General features: G+C 39.4%; 1 protein-coding gene and 1 pseudogene across 9 annotated transcripts in view; one reads left to right on the top strand and one right to left on the bottom strand.

Moving 5' to 3' along the window:
• Window positions 1–27,151, bottom strand: part of PLEKHA5 (pleckstrin homology domain containing A5) — a 238,676-nt gene that overhangs the window by 45,322 nt on the left and 166,203 nt on the right. For 7 of the 8 annotated variants that reach the window (XM_081249183.1, XM_081249188.1, XM_081249193.1 and 4 more), the window contains 2 exons: window positions 22,041–22,506; window positions 17,670–17,753 (listed from right to left, as the gene is read on the bottom strand). In XM_081249183.1, coding sequence (XP_081105309.1) covers window positions 17,670–17,753; window positions 22,041–22,506 — 550 coding nt within the window. Of the gene's footprint in view, window positions 1–13,916; window positions 13,971–14,793; window positions 14,914–17,669; window positions 17,754–22,040; window positions 22,507–27,151 lie in introns of all 8 variants that reach the window. The other variant, XM_081249187.1, reaches the window with a different exon arrangement.
• Window positions 19,074–19,354, top strand: LOC308625687 (ubiquitin-like protein 5; annotated as a pseudogene). The gene has a single exon. The product of its transcript is annotated as a ubiquitin-like protein 5 (transcript).

Genomic DNA, 27,151 nt, shown 5'->3' with positions numbered 1-27,151 from the left:
AGAAATCAAAGTTCAAGCTTATTTCAACCAGCGGTTCTTAACCCAGAATCACTTGAGGAACTTGAAAAGAACAGAGACCCTGATTCCCAGATAATTATAATGCGCAACTTGAAAATCTCTGATGTAGACAATACCATTAAAACATGAAGGTGACGGGCTGGTGTAAAGATTCCTTTTGGCAGAAGTAACTACAATGTTCTTTCTCAAGGTGTTGAAGTAAGTCAAGTGTAATCTGATAACAGTGAATGTTCTTCAGCTTACATACTCCTTGGGAATCTCATTTTACTCAAGTCAGAGAGATGGGATAAGTCTATCTGCAGACAGAAGCAGCAGAACTATTTCAGAATTCCCCTGGGCACCACACTCACCTGACCAAGGGCTGTTAGGGTGACTGGGCTGGTAAGAAAAATCTGCACAGGGGAGTGGTCCCGTATGTGGTGGCACTCTCCTTGCACATGGCATGCAACAGCTGAGGCCAGCTAAACACAGTACTCAGGATCCCACACAATGGGTGTTCAGTCCGCATTAAACAATTTCAACGATCTGCCTGAAATTTGACTCTTTCCAGATTTACTGAATTGGAAATACCAGAACCGCTTTCTCTCCAAATAGGTCCTAGAAATAGACTAGTGATTTCTTTCACTAAATCACCTCTGAAATATCTCTATCGATCTATCTTATTGAAGTATAGTTGATTTGCAATGTTGTGTTAGTTTCTGCTGTTTAGCAAAGTGATTCAGTTATACATATACATATACATTCTTTTTATATTCTTTTCCACTATGGTTTATCACAGGATAGTGAATATAGTTCCCTGTGCTATACAGTGAAAACTTGTTGTTTATCCATCCTATATATACCAGTTTGCATCTGCTAATCCGAAACTCCCAGTCCATCCCTCTCCCACCCTCCTCCCCCTTGGCAATCACAAGTCTGTTCTCTATGTCTGTGAGTCTGTTTGTTTCGTAGACAGGTTCATTTGTTTCATGAAATATCTGTATTTTAAAACTTAGAAACTGATCATCTCTGAAATTTACACTGAAACAGCACATGCTATCTGGCTTTTGCTAGGTAAACTTTATACAACAGCTTTTGAATTAAAGCAGTAAAATATGACTCCCCCCTCCCCCCCACCAAATACATAATGCTCCATGAGCACCTTAGAATTTCATGCTCAAGTTCTTAAAAAAAAGGACTATCCAGCAATTCTCTTCTGGTTTGACTACTACAAGAATCCTAGGCAGCATTAAGGCACTGCTGCTAATAGCTAATGTATTTTTGTTTTAAGGAATCAGAGCAAGAGAAAGACTAATTAGTACTTGGGGGATGTTTAATAATTTACTTGAAAATGAGTTAAACGCTTCGCTTCCTGCTTTAATTCCTTCTTTGAACTAAACGGTAATACAGGTTTAGTTTGCAGTTAATTGCTAAATTATAAAGCTATTATAAAAGGTCCACTATTTTATAATAATAAAAATGAGAATGTATGAATTGGGGATGACACTATTTTCATAATTAACTTCAGCAATAAATAAGAAAACCTAAGAGGAAATATCTTGGAAATACACTTAGGCAATGCCAATATATTTCTGTTTACAACAAAAACACATATTTTTACTTGAAATTTGTAAGTCCAAATGTTTACAAAAACCACCTAGAAAATGAGATACTTAACTCTAGCCTCTTTCTGAGGTTTGAGGTATGTTGGGCTAGTATGAATACAGAGCATCCTTTGATGTTACTGTTAGAAATATCCTGATTTAAAAACCCATCACCAAAAAACTTACTCAACACAATTCTATGCAACCGCATCATAGCTGGCAGGATCTTGAGCGGAACTTCCCTACTGACGCCTGCGGGCTGGGAAAGGGTTCCAGGTGTCTGGAGTTGGGGACCACCTCAGTCCTCAGAGGGCCTAACACGCTCCCAACAGCACGGCCTCAAGTTTCTGTCAAGGTGCACACACCTACTGTCACTTTTCTATGTGGGCCATGTAGGAAAAAGGTTAGAAAGCACTAAGATAGTGTTTTATGTTTCAAAAAAAACCCCAGACATCTCCTCTTTCTTTGGCGTTCCTTGTCATTATTTATCTCAGTAGTTCTCAAACCTGACTGAGGAGAAAAAATAAATCACTTGTGGAGTTTTCAAAACAGTCAGGGTTGAGTGGGCTCTGGCAACTCTCACTGGGGGCTGGGGGGCAGACAGCCTTGAGAATTGTACTTTGTTTTTGTCTTTCTAAAGATCTAGGTCTGACAGGAAATCAGGCTTGAGAACAATGGTCCTACCCTGGCACTAACTTAAGTCATTGAGGACCAATTCAACCATCACCAATAAGGAATTCTTCAAGATCTTGATGAGTTGGTACTAAATGTTGGTAAGGATACCTGTGCAACTATCAAAAGGTGAAAAAGTTCAAACTAATGATCTAAACACAAGTATATTGCATGTAGACTAAAATAGTCTTGTCTTTGTATGAAATACAGCATTAAGAGACTTAACCCCCTTAAAACATCAACTGAATCTCCTTATTAATAATATTAGTGGACTCAGCAGAATCACGGGGTGGGGGGCCAGGGTATTACTACGAATCCAATTTCCAGTTGCCAGTTTTTCTATTATCCTAGCAACTTCTAATATCCGTTTCAAAGTCTCTATCTCTACAGAAATTGGACCAGCTAGGAATGCAGAAGGAACAGGATATTGTAAGTCATGAGATAAATGTTCCAGAATAATTTTTAGGGGGAGGGGCGGGAAGGAGAAAGACGAGCTGTGAGCAAAGCCAGGACAATCATTCATATAATTTATCCTTGGGAAGATTAATTTCCCAATCCCCCTTTAGGTATAAGAAGTGGTTAAGTAGTGGCTTAATTGCTGTTTATTTATTTGGCCGCGCAGCATGCGGGATCCTAGTTCCCCGACCAGGGATCAAACCCGAGCCTCCTGCAGTGGAAGCGCAGAGTCCTAACCACTGGACCGCCAGGGAAGTCCCTTAACTGCTCTTTGAAAAGTTTACATAATGATTCATCTAGAATAGCATTGTCCAACAGAACTTTCTATGATGACGGAAATGTTCTCCATTAGTGTAGTCCAACATGCCACACCAATGACTCCTCAGCCCCTGAAATGTGGCCCGTGTGACGGAGAAAATAAATCTTATTTTTATAAAAGTGTAACTAACTTAAGTAGCCACATATGGCTAGTGGCTATTATACTGGATTGTAAGTCTAGAAATTCTAGACCAGTAAAGTAAGTATAATTTCCCCCTAGATTTGGATCTCATTCCCATAAGGGAAAACATCTGCTCAAGCTCTGTCGAGTAAATGAGTTTCGTGGAGTCTGAATTCTGCAGTAACAGCTTCCTCCCTCTTTTGGGGGCGGGGCAAGAAGTCTGGACGATTTCTATCCGCCCTACAGAGCTATTGTCCTTCATTAGTAACCCATTTCTGTGCTGTCATTTTCCATTTAAATGGAAAATGGATTTTTCCTGAGTTCTTAAAGACACCTTAGAAAAAGAATTTTTAAGTTGGGAATCTGTCTTAACAATAGCCAAAAACCCTGATAGCCTAATCTCTGAAGAATCCATCTCTCAAGAATGTCCTCCTGTGTCTAGATCAATAAACTTTTAAGATGTGTGGCAAAAATAAAAGGCTAAAGAATTTGACATGCCCAGGGTGAAGCTGTGAGGAATGCAGGGGCCTTTGTAAACAGGTCATTTGGATAATGACAATGTAAATGCCTTTCCACTCTCATTCCAGGCACTTCTGAAAGTCCGAGAACCTGAGACTGAAGGGTATGACTACCTATAGAAACCACGCATTGTTTAACAGGAAGCAGGAAAATCTGAAGTGACTTTTTAAATAGAAGAATGTAAATAAGTCTCTTTATAGCCAATGGGGCAAAGTACGGAGGTCTATTTCTTTGGAAATTTTAAAGCAATCAGAACAAACTCTTCTATGCTATATATGGTTTCTAAAGGTAAAACTTTAAGAAAGTATTACTATTATATGTATTCAGAAAAATCAGTGGTACTTTAAATGATGTAGCTAGACCATATAACATATCCTCTTTTTCTTCAAGGGAGAAAGACAGATTAAAAACAAAGAAAGAAAAAGAAAAAACAAATTGCGACACTAACACAGAAGTCAAATGTATCTGACATTTCCTTAAAAGAAAAGAAGCAAAAAAAAAACAGCATTTCTAGACTGACTGATGCTGTAAGTACTGGCTTCAGGAATAAGGTCCATTTATTGAGAAATATGAAAACACCCCTAATCCAGCAGAACAAAAGGAGAGCAATCTCTGCACACAACCTTATTTAAATTGCTGAATTTTTTAAGCCACCATTTTGAGGTATATACCTGTGGTATATTTTGAAGGAAACTTTTAAGGTCTAAGCTAATGTCTTTCCAAATAATTTACATATATAATTTACTTACCGTGAGTTTCATCCTTTTTCACCTATGAGTCTCAAGAATTTAAAAAAAAATTAAAATCCTTTTGGCTACAGGATACATTTTATAGACCTGATTTTTACTTCAGTGGCTTAAATCTGTTTTCCTTATTAATTACTGTATTTTTTTAAACAATTGTTCCTTTAACTTTAAGTAATGTATTATCTGATGCCACCATCTTTATTCCTGGCATCCACAGGCAACTGAAAATATTAAAAAAGCTCAAAATCCATTTTGTAAAAATGTTTTATTGTAGAAATAAATAAATATTGTGTTTGAAATGGTCTTATTTTTCTCCTCTTTGCAAGCATTTTGTAAAACGATACCATAAAACAATACTATTTTAAAGGGACAAAACATTCCGAAAATGAAAATCTTACATCTCTGTTAGCTAAAAAAAAAGTATTTGTTCTGGCCAATGGGTAAATCTACTAGGAAAATATATTTGAGCTTTAAGTCAAAAGTAAAATATCTTCTAGATACAGGATCTGGGTTTTATTAATAGCAATTGTATTCTTACTGAGTTAAAATTGGCACTGAGTAGCAGAATTCCTACCATTAATTCAAAGATTTATCAGCTTATGTTTTAACTACATAATCACATCCTTAGGTTGATCCCAGAAATGACTTTGGCATTTATGCTCAACTTTATTTCCTTCCTGAGCTTTGAAAATCATTTACAATTCTACTTTGCAAGCTCTAACATCCTGACACTGAGCTCCATAAATCTCTGCTGAATGAACTTTCTGAAAAAATACATTAAAATAAGACTGAAGCAAACAAAAGCCACAATAATTGGCTTATAAAAATATCTGCTTTTGTAAATAAACTGTGGAACTGTAGAAATATTATGCATTTTAGGAGGGGTGGGGAAATTTTGTTTTCATTTTCCTATCTTGTTAAGATAGGAGAATAACCAGTTATATAACCAAGAGCTGATATTCTTCAGGTAACAAAGATCAGCAAACTGAAATAGAACTATTCTATAGGTACAAGAACAACTCCTGATTTTAAAGGAAGAATAGATATTTTTTCTTTTTTTTTATTAGTTTCTGCTTTATAACAAAGTGAATCAGTCATACATATACATCTGTTCCCACATCCCTTCCCTCCTGCGTCTCCCTCCCTCCCACTCTCCCCATCCCACCCCTCCAGGCGGTCACAAAGCACCAAAGCACCGAGCTGATCTCCCTGTGCTATGCGGCTGCTTCCCACTAGCTATCTACCTTACGTTTGGTAGTGTATATATGTCCATGCCTCTCTTTCGCTTTGTCACAGCTTACCCTTCCCCCTCCCCATATCCTCAAGTCCATTCTCAAGTAGGTCTGTGTCTTTATTCCTGTTTTACCCCTAGGTTCTTCATGACATTTTTTTTCTTAAATTCCATATATATATATGTGTTAGCATACGGTATTTGTCTTTCTCTTTCTGACTTACTTCACTCTGTATGACAGACTCTAGGTCTATCCACCTCATTACAAATAGCTCAGTTTTGTTTCTTTTTATGGCTGAGTAATATTCCATTGTATATATGTGCCACATCTTCTTTATCCATTCATTCGATGATGGACACTTAGGTTGTTTCCATCTCCGGGCTATTGTGAATAGAGCTGCTATGAACATTTTGATACATGTCTCTTTTTGAATTATGGTTTTCTCAGGGTATATGCCTAGTAGTGGGATTGCTGGGTCATATGGTAGTTCTATTTTTAGTTTTTTAAGGAACCTCCATAGAAGAATAGATATTTTTTTAAAAAAAGAAAGAAAATTCACTAATACAAGGTATTCATCCTAGCTTTGTGATTTTGGACAAGTCATTCAACGTGACTGGGGATAAAAGTAACTGGCCACATGCTGCAGAGGCAAGTATTGGAAGCAGATGGGACACGGTATATAACAGCACTTTGAAAACTGTGAAGTGATACTTAAGCTATTAGGTTGGACAGACGCTGTGCAGGTGCACATTGTAGAGAATGGGGGTGCTTCTGTAGTATCTGAGAAACGATGAGGCGCTGGGTGGAGAAAAGGGTTTATGGGGGAGGAAGTGTTTCACAGGTTGGTAGGGGGTGGTGGTGATGAAATGAGGGCTTGAGTGACAAACCAAAAAGAGACTTTATTTTGTAGGGAACCGGGAGTTTGAAGTTTCCTGAGTTTAGTTGAAAAACAATGAGGCAGGTGCTTTGAGTACTGCCAGGATTTGTTGACTAAATGGTAACAAGGAGCTAGTACGTACGTGGAAGGTGTTTTGGTGGCTTCTATGATCCTGACTAAACACCATGCAGATATTATGTATCAGCTAAAGTAAAATCTGTTCAGGATGGTTCTACAGAATCGCATGATTTTTCCCGTTTTCAGTAAAAGTGTTTTGAAAGTACTTTTAACTCCGGTTTCAAGGTACTGTTAGCTTTAACATGAGTTGGTGTTGGGCACATGAAATATTAGGAGAATGTAATACAGCTCCAGGAGGCTGGATGACTTAATTCTGCCATTTTTGTAAAGTTGTAGAATCTCCACACTCAGAGTGGTGGGACAGCAGGCAGGGTGCCAAGGACCATCACACTGGGGGTCCGTCCAGGTAGCCTGCCCGTTGTTTTTCTTTTCATCCACCAGGCTGTGAGAGGCTGTCCGAGCCATAGCTGGAGGACACTTTCCTCTTTTCCCACTTTATGTTCTAGGTCTAAGCAAATAGCTGAAGAAAGGTCCTAATCCTTCTCGAAGTCCACCAACCTCTTCCCCAAGGATGATGTAATCCCCAAGGATTACATCAATGGGGTTAAAGGTGACCAATATTTTGAACCACTTCTGCTTTCAGTTTTTTGGTCAGGGAATTGAGGGATCAGATAACAACCTTAATTTTGGACATGCTGGAGATGTACTGAAGGCAGAACTTGCAAATGGAGATCTCCGTGAGCAACTCTAACTACGTAATGGAAACTGCAGAGAGAGATGTTTTAGATGCCTTTTGGGCCCCTCTCCACATCTTCGGTTTCAGGTCTTGCTGGGTGTATGGGAACCCACTGGGTGCTCATGCATGCATAACCTCAGTGTGCTAGAGAGTTAGTCTCAAGGGACAACCCTTGGTCAGTGGAAGACGGGAGTGAGTACTCTTCTCTAGTTCAGCTGGGTTTCTATTTGTTTGTCAACAAGTATCAGATGAGGCCCCAGTTGCCTATGGCAGTTGATAGTATACAGTCTCAATCTCTTTACTCCTGTACCTTGGAATCACTTCCCAAAGTAAACTTCTTGCAAACAAGCCCACATCAAGGAAGCCCACATCACAGGCTCTGCTTTCTGGGAGAAACCCAGGGGCGAGAGATGAAAAGTAACAAAGAGACAACTAGTAAAATAATGAGTAGATGAATGTTCAGATGAGAGAACACCAAGAAACAGGGCACTTTCCCCAGTTAGGGTTGAGAGGGGTGAAAACAGTTATCAAGAAGGGCCAGATGAATCACTGGTAAGAAACACAGGAGAACCATGATAATAATGGGTAAGCATCTGATAGGCTGAGAGATCAGAGTATTGACACATGTATTAAATCTTTCCACTTTCTAAATTCCAATCTACCCACTGTCCATTTATTTATATTCTGCCATTATGATGTCATATCCTGATTAAGAATTTTCTCAGTGTCATCTCCCTCTCCCACTTCTATGATCAAATATACAGAGGAAGGGAGAGACAGAAAAAGAAAAAAAGGAGGAATGGTGTGTGAGAGACAGAGAGAGAGAGAGAGAGACAGGAATGCTCTGAATAGCACGGCAAAAGAAAATACAGATATTCTACACTATGTAACTAGTTTGGGTTAGTAAGTGTTAAATAATATTCTTTCAGTTTTCCAGTTTCCTTAGTTTGCTTTTTTCAAATGCCTTTTCTATATCCCCTAGAAACATTACCTCCTGTAGCTCTCAGTCATCCCTAAAAATAGAAGCTCTAGGACCCGTTCAAATATTAGAGAAAATGGGATCTTGCTTAATAGCTCAATAGAATGAGGTTGCTGAATGGACAACAATGAAAGCCATCAAGAATCTTTTCAATCATTTTGTTAGCATTTCTCCCCTTATAGGGAAGCTGTCTTTCATGAACACAAAGAACAAAAGGCAAGAAAGTACTGAGATTTTTACCTTGAATGGTTTCAGTACCAATTACATACACCCAGCTAACTGTTCCTTTTTGCATTTCCCTTGGCATAAGTATGCTTAAAAGTGGTCAGAGTTCCTGTTTTTACATTGTGGTTTCTTGAAAGGATACAGAAAGCATGCTGATGAGCAAGGTCCACAGCAACCAGTAATATTAATAGAATATCAGACTTCTTCCAAGAGTCACTAGTAGTTTTAGCGCACGGCTCATAAAATATTAATCTTTATAAAAGAATTACATTATAAAACCTGAATGCTACTACAAAACTTTTGCAAGTTAGAAACTTCAGCTTACTCTTCAAGATGTTTTAGAGGTTAGTATGATCAAAAATGACTCTTCTCCTCACAAGCGTTTGCTCATACTTTAAAAAAATGTGCTGATAAAAGAAGGATTGAACTATTGACTTGCTAACCTTCAACATTTTCATGCAACAAGAACACCACAGGTATGCTTGAGCTGTATTTTTCCTTTCTTGTACTATGGCAAACTGGTTTGTTAGGAGAAACTTCCAGCTTTTCCATGAAAATTTGAGGATAAGGTCCTTTAGCCATCTGGTGTTAAAGAATATACCATTTGATGCTAAATTCAGAAATGACTTAGGTATGTTCCATGCTGGGGAGGGGTGGGGAAAGACAGCTCCAGCTGGGTAGGGGCAAATGAATTTCATAAAATTATCGTAGCAGAGTCATATTCTCTTCACAAAGAACTTCTGGCAATCCCCAGCACAGGTGTGACTGACTGAGGAATGTCCCTTCCTTTCCCGTTCTCACGCAGCTGTTTCTGACGCAGTTAACTACCGTGACTCTGGAAGGGACAGGGGTAAAGGCAGAATGTCATAGTTTTTTTTTTTTTTTTTTTTGCGGTACGCGGGCCTCTCACTGTTGTGGCCTCTCCCATTGCTGAGCACAGGCTCCAGACGCGCAGGCCCAGTGGCCATGGCTCACGGGCCCAGCTGCTCCGCGGCACGTGGGATCTTCCTGGACCCAGGGCACGAACCCGTGTCCCCTGCATTGTCAGGCGGACTCTCAACCACTGCGCCACCAGGGAAGCCCAGAATGTCATAATTTTAAGGGCCATTTGTGAAAGCACATTCGATGTTACCATTTTATGTTTAAAAAATGAAAAAATATCTGCTGCAGTACCAGCACAAGCAAAGCTCACAACTGTAGGAGTCAAGCTCCATTTATTGTATCAGGTTTTCTGTAACGGGGAGGCTGGCTACTGGACTGTTTAATCATACTGGTGGCTGTGGGGGGGATGAGGTCGGGGGGGGGACAAGGAGGTGGGGAAAGAGGGAGAAGAGGGTTGGTATACGCTCAACAGTACCCACCAGGGGGCAGCGTGCTTGCAAAAGGCCTGTGAAGGGCTGAACGTCTCTAGATCCTTCTGTCCATCCCTCCCTACACATTTCTTCATCTCAGTTCTTAAGCATCTCATTTTCTGTTACCATGGCCTACATGGAAAGCTGGCAGAAATTCCCCCACAACTGCTCTTCAATCACTAACAGAAAAAGAAAGAAAAAGCAAGTGAGGAAGAAAGAAACAAATGGAGGGAAGGAGATGGATGAAGGGACGGGAACATGGCCTCATCTCCCCAGTCCTATAAATCCTCCCTTTACGACTGATCGAAGAAGCTCCAGCCCCTGCTCTAGCTCTTCATCCACAGAGGCCTTGCCTAGTTCCCTCTCCTTAGCCCCCGCTCTAGTTTCTACGATCCCAGCTTCATTCCTTTGCTCAGTAAAACCGGTCCTGGTCCAGACTACAGGAGCCGAGAACTAGACAGCGGAGGAAATCCTCATAAGGGACAAGAGTAAGAAAATGAAGTCCCTACTTGCCACATTAGAGCTGCTGAAGTGGATATATATGCCCCAGCTGAACAGCAGGCAGTGGATAACAGTCAGCTTCTATGGGGACCTGTTACGCTGGCTTCAAACAGATGATGTGCACGTGGCTCCACGAAATACTAGGAACTCCTAGTCATCAAATACATGTTCAGCAGGGTCATACAGCTCTAAAACTCATGCTCAATCTGCCCTGTTCTGAGAAAAAAAAGAAAATGTATCAAGACAGTCTCTTTTCCCTCACCGTCAAAGAACGGCAACAGGACACTCCATTCTTCAGGAGGGGATGCCCTTACAACTGCTGATAATCTCGAATTTACTCCAACTTCCTGGCAAGTACAGGGTCACTGCAAGATTGCACTTATAGCCTTTCTCCCCTCTCCTACATTCTGGTAGTAGAGGAGTGAACGAGGGAAAAGACAATGTCAAATCCATTGCAGAGGTATCCTGTAGGATGAAATTTCCAAGTTTCACTTAAACAGTACCCAAAAGCTTCTCTAACATTCAGTGATGACTAAGCTAAATGAGAAGAAAATGAGTTACTGATATATCATGTATTTATTCATTTTCGAAATAGAACCTGGATGAGGTTCATAAAGTACCCAGTTAGGCTTATTATACTTTCACAGGTTATACTTTGGGGCTTTATCTTAAAATTCATAAAAATGACAAACCTAGGCTCAACTTAAGAAATGTAGACACTGAATAGTCTACTAACTGGGCTATAAAAACATAAACAAACTGTAATAGCGTCCTTCAGAGTAAAACAAAAAGCAGAAGAAAATTATACCGTATAATTAGTATAGCTTTTGTTATTTTTAAAGACACTTCAGTACATGACTTGTCCTCATGATGGTGATATGGCACCAGAAGTCAAGAGTTTTCGATTGACTGTATAATATGTAAATCTTCAGAATTTCAGACAAGGCATTTTTATATTTTATTTGTTATAATATCAGAAATGAATTTACCTCTGAAGTAACTCAGAGACTACCCTTTGGTTCTATTTTTCATGAATAGCGATAGGGATTAAGAGAATTGAAATCAATTAAATATTGGCCTTAGGTTATTCTGATGATTTATTTGAGCAAGCAGAATAAGTGTTGAAAGAGTATCAATTAGTACATGTTCTCTTGGTATGAAATACAGTTATATAATGTGACCAGAGCCTCTGACTTTCAGGTTTTAAAATCTACTTTCAAATTTATAATTATATAAAACTCGTGAATCAGTTTATAAACCCAGGCAACCAATAATGCCCATAAAAATAAACCTGGTCACCTAGAATCAGCTACTGGCAGTAACAAGATTAAAAGCTGGAAATGTTTGAGCTGAGTGAAAAATTTCATTAAAATTCAAAATTACCAAGAATTCTTTCTACATAACTTAATAACCTTACTACTGATGTAAAATACAGGACAGTTCAAAGGTAAATATTTCATTTATATTAAATGCAATTATTTGAAATCATAAAAATTTTTGATTTATTTAAAGAGAGGTTTTTCCTTAGGAAACCTTAAGGATGTACACATTTAGGTATATCTGAGTTTCTGGGCAAAGCCCTCACCATTTTTTTTATGCACTATCTAATTATTATCTAAAAATGGTCCAATTTTTGCCATCAGAAATAGTCTTATTTCAATGCAAATCATCATTTAAACAATCAAATTCTACAATTCTTCTCATTATCACAAAATTTTAAAAGTGGAATAATGTAACTATTTTGGGATCTAATATAATAAAAAGGTGAGTTACTGGAAAAGCTCTGCTGACATGTTGACAGGACAGAGAGGATCGATACAAAGTTGAGATTTTAATTTTAATTAATTAATTAAAAGATGACACACATTTATTATCTTATACTTCTGGAGACCAGAAGTCTGAAATCATCTCAATGGGCTCAAACCAAAGCGTGGGCAGGGCCATGTTCCCTTCAGAGGCTCTAGGGGGGAGATGCCATTTCCTTGCCTTTTCCACCTTCTAGAGCGGCACTCCTTAGCGTGTCGCCTAAAAGTTGAGATTGTAGAAGTCACCTTGCCAAGGGAGCAAAGGACAGGAACAGAAGCCTCAACTGGATGGATCTGGGCCACTGAGGCCAAGGGAAGAAACAGCTCAATCCGGGAAAGGGAGGTGAGGAGAGGCATCATCTTAGCAAATGGTGGTCTTTTCGCTATATTTACCTGTCCTTTCCCAAGAGCTGCTCAAGTTCTATGGGTCTGCAATGCCAGTTTTGATTTGTTGAGGTGAGCAGTAAATTAACAATAAATTAATAAACCACTAAGTTTATTTCCAGAGATTCTAGATAACTTCAGAGTCTCATTCATATCATCGTTTTTAACCCTAATTTTTGTAATATCCCATTGTTTGTCAGAACAATCTCTAGCTTTATAGACAGAGGTGCTTTTAAGAAAGTTATTCCCCATGTATCTTAGAAGCTTTCTGGCAGTGTGGAATTTTGAGGGAAGGCTTATCTTATTATTTTGTTGGCAAACATGTCTTTATTAGATTGTATAATGTACACTGTGGTTAAATTTAATAGCACCAGTCTCTGAAGTGAAGACTAGAGTTTGGATTCATGAAATGCTGATTTCTAAAGCATCCCAATAGGCAAAACTATGATGAAAACATTTTGTGGGAAAATAAATTACAAATTAACAAAAGCATATTTCTTTTAAAAATTAAAAGAAACATGATTGAACATCTTTTCAAGGGTTATCCTAATGAAAAATCCCTCTTTAAATATAACTAATTTAAAGCAGTACATTATTATTTTGTTTCAAACAGGGCAAATATGAATATGTAAATACTGTCTGACAGCATTTTCCGCAGTAACCTCCTTCATCTGATAAAATATTCAAGTTTGAACGTTTTGAAAACAAGCTAAAGAAAATTCTAGCCTAATTTATATGCAAAAAGAAAGCATTCACTAGAAGAAATTTTATGTTTAAGAACATATAAAAAATCCTCATCATATTAAAATTAAATATTAACAGGTAAGTTCATAAATGCCAACATTTAGGAGTGTCAGTCCTTGTTCACCAACTTCCACTCACTTTTCAACACTCACCCATCGTTAACCTCCCCTTGGGAATACAAAGAACACCACACCCACCTCCTCCTGGCCGCCTTCAACAAGGCATTCACAGCTGGGTGCCTATATCTTTAATTAGGTCACCTCCAAGCTGATACAAGCCAATAAGTACAAGTATTCTTGGGATAAGAAAAAAGAAATCTAGAGAATCCAGGCTCTCAATTTCCAGAGACCTGGCATTTGTATCCCACCTCATCTCCACAACTGTCCTTTCTAACCTGCTTATTCTGGTATTCCTGAATTCCCCTGGTGAGGGGTCTCTTAGCCTGCCACTTATAAAAGTCACACTATTAACGCAAAATGACAGGAAGATCTGAGTAGCCTGAAAATTGTACTACATTGAAAACATTAAAACATAAGGTATGATAAGTAAGAAAAATTCTTCAAGGCCCACCTGATGATCCAAATATATGGTGTTCCTTTGAAGGTGATGTGAAAGGATTTCATTCTAGTAGGCATCAATCAAGGTACAAATGGACAGAGAAAGAGGGTGCGGAATTCATGAAAAGGTCAATTTTGAAACAGGGAAAACAGGTAGTTTGTCACAACCTATATTATACCACAGCACACAACGACTTCCACACACATGCTCCCCTGTAAACGGCACAGATGATGCATTCAATGATTATAAATTACACTTAGTTTTGTAAGAAATTAAGTAGACATGCATATAAGCTGAAACATTAAGCAGAAAAATCCTTCAAATGGCTTTAGCAGACTCAAGGTTAGAAGCTTTACATGTTAATTCTTTTCTGCAATATGTTACTACTTCTTTGGATGTTTCTCATATAACCAGAGGCTATTAAACCCTTTGAGAAATGTTTACGTGTGTTCATTTTAAAAATCAAGAACACACGAAATTAATCTTTGACATTTAAAAGGCAGTACTATGAAAACGCTAATCACTTCTCAACTTGTTACTTTATGGGAAACGACGGGACTCTTCAATCTCTGTTTTACTGGGGGTGGAAGTTAGCGTTGGAGGAATGACAATAGTATTCTGAAGTCTGCACGCATTTCCTCCCTCACAACCAAAAGTTGGTGGGTGAGTGGGTGAGTGGGTGGGTGGGAGGCTACGAAGAAATGCAGCCGACCCACGTTTTCCTTTCATAACGTATAACCAAGGGAATTCTCAAAGGGTCAATAGGAGATGCCGCCGTGGTGGGATGGGCTCATGCTCACGGGAATGACGCTGATCAAACCGATTAATAATGAATGGCTCAGCGTGAGTGACAAGAGCAGACACACAGACACATCTCTCCAGAGCTGACCTTTGGGCTGTGCGCCTCGAGCTTTAGCTGCATGAGCTGTGCTAACGTGTGCTCCCGGATACTACTCAGTTCCGCTTGCTGCCGTCTCAGCTTTATAAGCAGCAGCGTAAGCTCCTCTGGCTGAAGGAGTACAATTTAAGAATCCAAACAGTGGAAAACAGATTAATTGTGGTCTTAAGTGACAGATATTAAACCAAGATTTCTTGGCAAGTTTCCTCTTATGGTTGACATCAAACATAGTGCCTAGGCACTATAATGATAGGTCATACATAAATGCATAGATATCTAGAGAAATAGAAGGAACAGTATTACTTCGTAAGATACAGCAAAACAACAGTCTATTAAGGCATTTTCTCAGAACTCATGAGAGAATATTTAAATCTTAAGTATAAAAAAGTGCAGTGCCAGAAAAAACCCCACCATTATAAAGGTTTGTACATGAGAGCTACTATTAAAATATATTTTAATGAGATGTTTAAAAATGACACCTAAGACTTTTATAGCAATAGAACAATACCTGCATGCCCAACACTCTATCTTAGAGAACAGAAGGTAAACAAAAAGAATTAAAATTCATGTAAAACTTGGATGACATCTTCACATCATTAAGCTCAGTCAGTACCTGAGATCTATTAACTGCTTCCCAGTTATATTTTTAAATGTCACTGTTAGTGTTTCTACAGGATATTTTATATTGACCAAAAGACCAGTTTTTATTTTTAAGGAAGAAAAAAATGTATTTACTACACACAGAAAGTTTCCATGTGCTCATAAACCCTCCTTCCACCCTTGGCGGAGAGCAGAGAACCTTTTGGTTCCTGATTGGTTACTCTGATCTCTGAGGGGAATAAACTTTCAAAGGTAGATACAATTCCTTAACAGGCCCATCCGATATTTTTTTTTTCGTTAGAAATGCCGTAAAGTATGGTCATTGGCAGTCTTACAGGCCATAAAACATCATTCGGTGTTTGACTGAGCTTTGTTATGATTAAAAACTGCACAGAGACCACAGGGAGACTCTGCTCACTTAAGAGCTACAGCTGTGCTCTTAAAACTTCCGAGCCAAAAAGCGTTCCCGAGATTGACTTGTTTTGCCTACAGCACAGCGTTACACTTAGCTCTCTTCTGTTCATTTTCTGTTGCTCTTTATTGTCCATAAAAAAAAATTTTTTTAGGGTCACAAATCATTTTATAGAAAACGGAGGTATAGTTGATTTACAATATTATGTTAGTTGCGGGTGTATGGCAAAGTGATTCAGTTACATATATATATATTTTTTAAGATTATTTTCCATTATAGGTTATTACAAGATATTGAATACAGTTTCCTGTGTTATACAGTAAATCCTTGTTACTTATCTGTTTTATGTATAGTAGTCTGCATCTGTTACAAACCAATTTTAACTGTTACTTGAAGTTACATTAAAGGCTATCGCCTTCAAGAGGAAAAAATGTCAGAAGTAAACCATAGTTACTATTGGATTCTCTGAGTATCCACACAGACGAGATAATAGCTTCTTAACAGTCAAAGAATGTGTGTGCATGTGTGACTTAAAGAAGAAACTTCTTAACAGGAAAAGAAGAGAAGCTTTTGCTCTGAGGCCAACCACATCCTGTGACCTCATGACTGTGAGACAGTCCATATCTTATGTCGTCATATCAAGCTCTAGAGGTCTTGCCAGAGAGAAAGGAGAGTGGGGTAAGGGATTAGATGGTCTAAGACCCAGAGGGATATTTGACAGAAATACTAAAAGAAGAAATCTAAAAACTCTGGTTTATTACTTATGGAGTTAAAGAGATTTTCAAAAGCATGAAAGATTACAATAAGTTTGCTAGATGTTTAAATTTGAGGCAAAATAAAAAGAGGCACAATTGATTCCTCCAAAAGGAGGAGGTGGTAAATAAATTTTGTCCTAAATATCCACTAGAGGGTGCAAGGTAGAAGAGAAAATTTCATAAGATACTTAGCATTATCTTATGATTAAGGTCTGTTTGCCAGATCAACGATCTAATGTTTAAAATTTCTAACAGTTAAAAAATTTTAGTTATAGTCAAGCAATATCTATCGCCTTTAATAAGTAAACCACAAGTAGTTTAAAGCCAAGAAATCTACCTTATATCTAAGCATGTAAGAGATGAAATAAAACAATGTTTGAAAAATACATAGAAGATAAACTTGTTTTGATTACTGCAGGAAGAGGATTTTAAATAATGAACTATATGGTCCTCAAATCATATCTTCACAGAAATTAAGACTACCTACTAATATGAAAGCATAGTTCCCCTGATAAAAGAATGCCATTAAAATAAAAGGAAGTGATGAAAAGTCACCTTTTCTCTTTAATTTGAAGAGTAATAGTGTCCTGGTAACATAACTCCTGGTAACATAACAGGAATAACACTGACTATGAAATGATAAAGGTAAGTACTTGCTTGAACTTAGTATTTCTAACAGTGTCTCTTTCTCTGCATAAATATGTAAGTCAGTTTCTTTTCTGCTCTAAGGTAGTTAATCTATATAAAAATCCACAGGAGAAACTTGACAGGCCTGTGGTTTGACTACAGACACAGAGTTGCTTGCTGGATTTGTTTCCCTAAGGAAGTACTCCAACTTCCGTTTTAAGGAAGAGGAAATTAACATTCAATGAAGTAAAGAAACCCTCCCAGGTTATAAAGACTCTGGAAAACAGCATCTTGTATTTAGGCAGTCAGACATTCAGGGAAAGGTATCAGGAAGACACTGAAATGGCAACATGATTCCAAATTCTACTGATGAGCATCTCTTCCACTTAAACTTAAAAGCTATGTCAGATATGTGCTATCATGTGTAGCACATAAATAAAACATGATACGGTAAATAAAGATATCGTACTCACCGTTTTGCCTTGGAGGCTCTGGGGGCTAACGGACTGTAAGGTTAGGCCAGCTGGCATTGACCTCCTGTCAGGCACATACACGTGCTAGGAAGATAAAGGCACAGTATAAATTCTGTGGTCAATGTCAGTGATGAAAATTATATTATAAAATGCCATTTAAAATTGCTATTGATGCTTATGAAAGAAGACAGATACTAAAACTTCAGGACTAAAATACAGACACTGATGAACAGAGTAATTCCATACAGTATGGCTCAGTGGTTCTCAAACTTATTGGTCTCAGGAGCCCTTTACATCCTTAAAAAGGAGATTTTAGTGACAAGAGTGGCATTATTATTATTATTATTATTATTTTTAAATTATTATTTATTTATTTATTTTTATCTATTTATGGCTGTGTTGGGTCTTCATTTCTGTGCGAGGGCTTTCTCTAGTTGTGGCAAGTGGGGGCCACTCCTCATCGCGGTGCGCGGGCCTCTCACTATTGCGGCCTCTCTTGTTGCGGAGCACAGGCTCCAGACGCGCAGGCTCAGTAATTGTGGCTCACGGGGCCAGCTGCTCCATGGCATGTGGGATCTTCCCAGACCAGGACTCGAACCCGTGTGCCCTGCATTAGCAGGCGGACTCTCAACCACTGCGCCACCAGGGAAGCCCAAGAGTGGCATTATTTTACAGTTTTGCAAATCTCTTTAATGTCTGGCTGGATTTTCATATCTGCTTCTGTATACGATCTGTTGTGATCATCTCTTTTAGGGGAAGTACATGAAGAAAAGTCACCTTCGATATACATAATTGGAAAAGGGAAGAGAACTTGAATAGCTTTTTTTGGATATTTGCAGATGTTCTTCTTTGATACGGCACTAAAGGTCAAAAAGTGGTACTTTCTTAAAGGTTAGTTGCAAAGTGGTATCTGAAACCATATCAATGAACTTCTTGTACTCTGTCACACTGACATCCATTCATCGGTCTATTTGCACTTTAAATGAATCTTTTACCCATCCATGATTTTGAGACATCAAACACTGGCCATGCGGAAAATACTGGCTCAGTGAGTTATGCAGATGTTCCAAATGCTGGCACGTTAGTCTACAAGATCAGTGGCGCCTATCTGTTAGTACCATTGTTGATCTTTAAGCACCAGAGAGCTGTCAAGCTCACAGAGGCAGATACAAGATTTCCAAAATTCTAATTTTTGCTTGAAAGCTCAAATGTTGTAGTCCGTGACAGATACTGTGGGTTGCTTTCCTTGAAGTGACAGGCTAACATTTCACTCTGAGGGAGTGTCTGTCAAATACCAAGTCTGAACAGCTATAGTTTGTCATTCGTTCTTTCAAGTAAAAATGGTGTTTCATAAAAAAAAGAAGAAGAAAGAAAGAAAGAAAGAAAAAAAAAGGCCTGGGCTCTGCACTAGAGTGACAAGGTTGTGGTGTCAGATGGTTCTGGGTGATTCGAGTTCCAGCCAGGATGATCGAGGTTGTCTGCAATGACCGTCTAGGGATGAAGGTCCGAGTTAAATGCAATACTGATGATACCATTGGGGACCTTAGCGGCTGACTGCAGCCCAAACTGGCACCCATTGGAACACGATTGTTTTGAAGAAGTGGTACATGATTTTTAAGGACCACGTGTCTCTGGGGGACTATGAGATCCATGACGGGATGAACCTGGAGCTTTATTACCAATAGAGCAGAATTTCTTCTCCCACCCTCATCCCACAACACTAGTATGGATGCTTGTTTGGTTTTTTTTTTTAATATTTATTTTATTTACTTGGTTGTGCCAGGTCTTAGTTGAGGCTCGCAGGCTCCTTAGTTGCGGCACGGATGTGGGATATAGTTCCCTGAACAGGGATCGAACCCGGGCCCCCTGCACTAGGAGTGCATAGTCTTATCCACTGCACCACCAGGGAGGTCCCTGGATGCTTTTTTTTTTTTTTTTGCGGTACACGGGCCTCTCACTGTTGTGGCCTCTCCTGTTGTGCAGCACAGGCTCCGGACGCGCAGGCCCAGCGGCCATGGCTCACGGGCCCAGCCACTCTGCGGCATGTGGGATCTTCCTGGACCGGGGCACGAACCCGTGTCCCCTGCATCGGCAGGCGGACTCTCAACCACTGCGCCACCAGGGAAGCCCCTGGATGCTTATTTTTGAAAACTCATGTTAATAAAAACTTAGAGGCTGAAAAACAAAAACAAAAACAAAAACAAAAACAAAAATGGAGCTAGTTCTGCTGGCAACTCAAATAACCACTCAAGTGTTTTTGCCTGAGACAACTATTAGCACTTTGGTATGCAGAGAGAAATGCTTTAAGTACATTTCCCATTTCATCACACAGAATATTAAAATGCTATGGAATGAAAAGTCAAGATTGAATAAAATTATCTTTTACTGTTTCATCAAAGGGATTTATTTTTATGGCAAGTCTGTAGCAGTGAGGCATTACAATGACCACTAGTATAGTCTGAGCCATTCCCTTGACTTAGGCTAAGGTGCTAGTACTTTTATCCACTGTTCCTTTCGCACTATTAGAAAATGGTAACACAATGAATAATGCCTTATTACTATAAAAATAGTTCTGACCTTACTTACAGGCTCCCTGAAAGGGTCATGGGGACCCTCAGGTACCCCCCAGGTACTCCCTAAGGGTCCATGAACCCTACTTTGAGAACCACTGATCGCATCAAGGAAGATGATGGGACAGTTTGAAAGAAAAATTGGCGATGTTGGAGAAGTTTTTCGGGAGGAGGAGATGTTTAGTTGACTGGGAAAACTGGCTAGAGAGCACACACGCATCTCATATCTGCTGTTGCAAGAGATGGTAAATTTTGGCCATGAGAACACTCATCAACCACGCACTAATAATTTGTATTAGATCAGATTTCTCTCGAATACTGTTACTATTTTTATTAGTCTTTGGATGTACAAAGTGACAAAACATTGACCTTTGCTACAGCAGAGTTCAAAGTGAGCTTTTTTTGGTGAGACGAACTAAAGCTTCCTCCAGAAGAAAATTCCTGATTGACTTATTAATTTCTAACTAATGCTTATTTATGGAAAAATCAAGCAAATGCTTTATGCAATGATGTAACCCAAGGAGTCAGCCCATCGCCAGGATAAGAAAAGGTGCTTTTCAAAATGGAATAAAGCAAGGTGTTCTTGAGAATTAAAAAGAAAGTGACAGGAAAATTCCTTTTCACTTTAGGACAGACATTAGAGACCCAGCTGCACATAGGGTGACTGATCAAAACAACTGCTTCAGCATTATGAAAAGCTGATCGATGCAAAGCACTCAAATTCACTTCAAAAAATCTACTAAGCAAGGCTTATACCAACTTAAGGTGCAAATTAAAGCATGATCTCTATAACCTAATTTTTAAAAAAGTATAAAAAAAAGTATACGTAGAGAATTCCCTGGCAGTCCAGTGGTTAGGACTCCTCGTTTTCACTGATGAGGGCATGGGTTTGATCCCTGGTCAGGGAACTAAAATCCCGCAAGCCATGAGGCATGGACAAAAAAAAAAGTATATATATCAGTAAGCATTGTTACTTTAATATGCAATTGGGCACCTGAGGAGTATTTCAATATGTCACATCTTCTGCTGGTTAGAAGATATGGTTAGCACTTTAAAAAAAAATTATTTATCTATTTCATTTTTGGCTGTGTTGGGTCTTTGTTCGCATGGGCTTTTCTCTAGTTGTGGCAAGAGGGGGCTACTCTTCCGTTGCGGTGCGCACGCTTCTATTGTTGCAGAGCACGTGCTCTAGGTGCACGAGCTTCAGTAGTTGCAGCACGCAGGCTCAGCAGTGTGGCTTGTGGGCTCTACAGCGCAGGCTCAATAGCTGTGGCACACGGGCTTAGTTGCTCTGCAGCATGTGGGATCTTCCTCGACCAGGGCTGGAACCTGGGTCGCCTGCACTGGCAGGCGGATTCTTAACCACTGCGCCACCAGGAAAGTCCTGAGGTTGGCACTTTTATCTTAACAAAGAACATGAAGGGCCTGACACAAGACTGCAGGGATGCTAGAAGAGGGTGGGTGTGGAATTTGTATGTATGAAGGGCCCATCAAAATGTGTGTGGTCTTAACCTACAGAGAAAGCTGATGAGACATGCTATCAAGCAGGGAAGAATACATAATGCATCTGTTCCAAAGAGCTGCTCCTGAGAGATGAAGCATTGCAAGCTTAGGTTTTCTACATGAGATTCTGACACTGCAGAATACTCTTCCTTAATTTTTAAAACAAAAAAAGAGCTGGCCTTGCCTACCTCCTCCCCATTTTCTTGTCTCTCCCATTCAGAGAGAGAGAAACGTGTACTAGAAGTAAAACGCAGCATCCCTGGAGGAGCAGTGAACCCTGGATGAGCAGACGTCTTACCTTGGGGTGATGGGCCCGGTGCCTGCGGTCTATCGTCACATCTCCCCTCTGAATTGGTGAAGACACTTCTGATCTGTAGGTTCGCTGAGGGGAGTAGCCCTGATAAGCAGCTATGGAGCCGTGGGAAGGTGACGTGGGGATGGAGTGCATTGTCTGGTCAGAAATATTAACCATGGTTTTAGGACTGGTCAGGGTGCCATGGCGAGGGAGGGTGCCCTGCTTGTTATAAAACTGACGCTGCTGCCACTCGTAAAGCTGCCACATGGTGTCGTCTCTCATGGATCTCCGCTTCTCTTCGGCCGCAGGTCCAGCTGTCTTGTCATGAACGGAAGGAGTTACGCTGCAGATGCTTTCCGGCCGGGTCTTGCTGTTTCTTGGGAGTGTTCTATAGCCTTCAGGGTAGCGGGCCACGATCTGGGCTCTGTGGCTTGGCATATTTCTTGGTAATGTTTGGTAAGAGATTACTCTGAAATAAAAGAACAATTGGAACGTAAAAATGAAGGAGAGTTGTTTCCCAGATTCTAAATTAGAGTAAAATTTTTTTCCCTCTTGGTAGGTAAAACATATACTTAGGGCTTATTTTTTTTAAAGACCAAAATATTATACAGGGTACAAGTGATTAATGAACAAATTTTAATCTTTTTATGAAATTCAATTCAATGGATTTAATATATTAAGTGAACAGCATCTATGTCACTCACATAAAAGACTTAATTCCACACAAGGTACAGTTTTATTGCAAGAAAGAAGAGTATTAAACTTTTTTCAGAAATAAGAATGTTCAAGATCTCATCTCAAGTCTGTCCTCATATCTTATTTGTTTTTACATAAATAAACTCCTAGAATCTCATCTTCACACATCTCACCAGAATAGTTAAATAGGGTTTCTGCGTGTGGATGGAACACTAGAGTTTTTGAGTTGTGCCTAAGAGTATGAAGACAGGACATGAAGGACTGCAGGTGGTGATGCTCTATTGTACCATGTCCCTCTGACAGCAGGACTGTTTATGGGAAGAAGTACATCAATCAGTACCTTTGTGGCCTGAAGGAATAATTTCCCTTGATAACTTTTCTTAATTTGAGAAATAAAAATGACTTGAAGCCAAAGCTCAAAATTTAATTATTTAAAGGCAAAATACTTCCAATATAATATTTCAGATACAAAACTGCAAATCTCTGGAATTTTACAATGCTTTAATATTAGTGAACTTCATTATTAGTCAAGTGGGGAAAAGCAGTTGATCAAAAACCAGGAGGGCCAAGCTTTCATTCTTGCTTTCCCACTAAGTGCGGAGACCTTAGAAAAGTTACACTTCTGGGACTGAGAGAATGTTCAAGTGTGTGTGTGGCGAAGACCAAGAGATCATACTCCTTTTAATACTTGGGGTTATCAACTTTCTATTTAAAAATTTGTGCCAAAAGTATGAAAATTATTTTTAAAAAACGTTACTATTCTATTGCAATGATATATTTAAAGATAAAAAGATACCCCTAAATAAGGAAGGACATAATCTTAAAGTGCCAGAGTCCTTCACATGCTACTGATATCTGGCCAACTGAAACTTTCTCATCTAGAAGACGATCTGATCACAAAGTGGTCTTCAACTCTAAAATCCCATGTCTTATATTGTACTTGAAATATTTCCAATTTCTTCAACCATTCCCCTGAATTGAATTTCCTTCATCATGCTGATCACCCCTCCGCTTTTCAATGTCTTGATTTAAAACAGTCTTGCTCAAAATTTATCCCCGTCACCCTCCCTCCCATACCTCCACCGCAAGAACCACTACACAGGGGCCAACCATCTGATGACTTTTGGGCTGAAGTGAGGGAGAAAAGTACCCAATAATACTCTGATATAAGCAGTAGAAAGAGTTTAATTTTTTGCTGCTTTCTCTTCATGTACATTTCCTAATTTTCCCCTGCTTGGTCTCCCTTCCTATTCCTACCTTCTCCATTAAGCCAGAAACTGGAAGCGTGTCAGACAGGGGAAGATGATCCAAGAAATTCTGTCCTAGCACTCAAGCAACGTACTCCAATATACCTTGGTTTATTTGGCCATTCATAAACTCAAGAAGTATTATAGAGACCTTGCTGTGCAAGAAGCTCTGGATTAGGCATAGAACTATATCATAGAAGCATATACTGAAAACATAAATAATATTAACTTTATATCCTGTTTGGAAATCTGTAAAAAGATCATATATAATCATATAAAGAGGGGACACACATTTTCGATCTAAAATACATGAAAAACTGCCTGTGGACTAATGTTTAAACTCCAGTTCAGAAAATCTGATTACACAAAACCCAAGCATTCATAACACGTGAGCAGAGATGGATACTGAAGTTGAACACTTATCGTGTGATCATTAACAACAGGCTATTTTCCTACCAAGTTTGGCTAATTAGGGACCACAAAGTATAAAAGGCTCTTCTGCCATCTTTCGAACTCCTTTTGGAGAATTTTAATGGAAAATCTGGTTGTCATCAAGTATATTTATTTTTATCCTGTATACTTTCTACCATTTTGAGACCTCTTTTTAAAAAAACTACATTCTCCTTCAGTGGTTTTCCCCCAAAGAAATTCAAATTAAGCAAAGTGTGGTTTACTCTTAAGTGAAAGCTTAAGAAACGAACTTTGTAAGTGCCTGCATCAGGTTTAGTGCTCCATTCATCAGCAGTTGCCTGTCAAACACCATGAAAACCCTGACCTGTGATTCTGCCACGCAGAACAATGGCTTAGGCTCAGGCATCTGAACGCTGCCCGCGACTCACAAAGAAACTTTCAGGCTCTGCTCACAGATGCAGGCATCTACTATATGACTACATATTAAACCTCTATTCTTTCTATCAGAACTTTAGGAATAAAAGCCAGCCTTTCATAAAGTTTCACAAAACGAATTATACCACGTATTACTATTATGCTTCTTCCCACCAATAAAAATTATTTCATTATAAAACCTCGCAACTGTTTCTTAAGCATGAAGTTCATATGATAATGTAGATGATCTATTTCAGTGATCCAAACTGGACTCCAGCCAGTGAAGCTGAAGCTGGTGGAGCAACGTGGAGAAAACCTTAGCTCAAAATAACCTAAGACTAGCCTTCAGAAGCTGGAAGGTCTGCAGTCAAAATAAAGAGCCTTTATGTGTGTTAATTATACCCAACCAAGGACTTTAACAAGTGCTTGAAAACTAATACTTAGGCTCAACAATTAAAAAAAATTAACTTCCAGATACTGAACCCCTTTAACTATACCCATTCAACCTTAAGAAAGTATGATTTTATTTGAGGAAAAGTGCTTCTATTGAGAAGTGAGATTTAATCAGCTGGGTAGAGATGCAGCAAATCTTCTGGCTGGGATTTTCATTATTGTTTCCCTGAAAACAATTACCTTTATAAGTACTTTCAAACATCCTTTCTTCCCCGCCACCGCCCAGAACTACCTCTGGCTTTTCTTCTGTCGAATCAAATTTTATTTTTGAAACAGCAACTGTTTCTCACAATTGTCCCTTGAGAAAATTAGAAAAGTGAGCACTGAGGGTGGAGGAGAAGAAAACGGAAGTGAGCAACATCACGGGAGTCGGGTTTTGCAGCCCTGGCTGAGCTGCACTCCTGAGAGAAGAGACTGGCAGACAACCACCCAGACCGGAAGGACATGCCACTATTACAAAAGGTCATCTTCTTTTAACCCAAACATTAGTGACTCATTGCTTTCTGGTTTCCTACTATGGAGAGGTAAGAGTTACAGGAAGTCTTCAGTTAATTTTACTGTTAGTTCATTAAAGTACGTTATAAATCTTGCATCACCAGCTTCCCACCTAACAACAACATAACACTTTTTCTCATCCACAATCACCTGCTTTTCCTCCGTTTCCTCTAGCCCTTATTTTTGGTCTCCTTTGCAGGCCCACCATCCGTTTTTTTTCCTTTTTTTTTTTTTTTTTTTTTGCGGTACGCGGGCCTCTCACTGCCGTGGCCTCTCCCGTCGCGGAGCACAGGCTCCAGACGCGCAGGCTCAGCGGCCATGGCTCACGGGCCCAGCCGCTCCGCGGCACGTGGGATCTTCCCGGACCGGGGCACAAACCCGTGTCCCCTGCATCGGCAGGCGGATTCTCAACCACTGCGCCACCAGGGAAGCCTTTTTTTCCCTTTAAATGTAAATGTTCTTTCTGATTTTCATCCTTACCTTTAAGCATATCTGATATAATGATGACACCCCAAATCTTATTCAAGTCCAGATCTCTCTTTGGAGGTACAGACTGCAGGCACCTCAGATCTAACCTGTCCAATCACTCATTACCTTCTCTCTTCCCAAACCTTCTCTATGCAGTGAAAGGCACCGGGCGACGCTTGATGACCAGACCAAAAAGCAGGGCGTCATTCTTGATTTCCCCCAGCCGCTCAAATTAGACTTGAGTGAGACCAGTTTGCAATCAAGCACATCCAACAAGCACCCAACTAGCCTTGTCAATTATATCGTGAATACATCCCCTTCCTCTCCTCATTTCACTCATTCCAATAGTTTTTGAACTTTCTCCAATTCATTCTCCAGATTCTGCAGCAGGGATGATACTGCTGAAACACCCATCTGCACACATCTCCTCTGGCTTCTCTCTCCAGCCTCGCTTCCCATCCATCATCACAGCAGTTGTGCCTAAGCCAGACTCATGTCTTCAGAGTCCTTTCCCAGCTCTATCAGTTTTGCATATGTAAACCAAGACAAGCATACCATCCTTCGTATCTTGCCCCATATTTCACTTCCTCCAAAGAGGTTTTCCTGAACCCTTAGGTTGTGTTGGTTGTCCCCGAAACATCTTCTTACAACATCCTGTTCTTCCATCACTGTATTTGTCACCATATACTGTACCTGTCTGTTTAACTTTCTCCTCTAGTGGACTAAGAACCTTTGTGAGAAATCTGGACTATATCTTTTCAGTATTTCACTTTCTGGCCCCATGATTACCATAGAGTAGTTATACAATAAGTATATGAAAGAACAGATGTGTACATGAATGAATAAACGCTTAGATGAATAAATATAATACTTAGCCATGTGCATTATGAGTTTAAGAAAGCCAAGGAATGAGACTGAGAACTAGAGAGC

Source organism: Mesoplodon bidens (assembly GCF_964165515.1).
Source record: "Mesoplodon bidens genome assembly, chromosome: 11".
NCBI classification, from domain to species: Eukaryota; Metazoa; Chordata; class Mammalia; order Artiodactyla; family Ziphiidae; genus Mesoplodon; species Mesoplodon bidens.
This window is presented reverse-complemented; position numbering and strand designations above follow the sequence as displayed.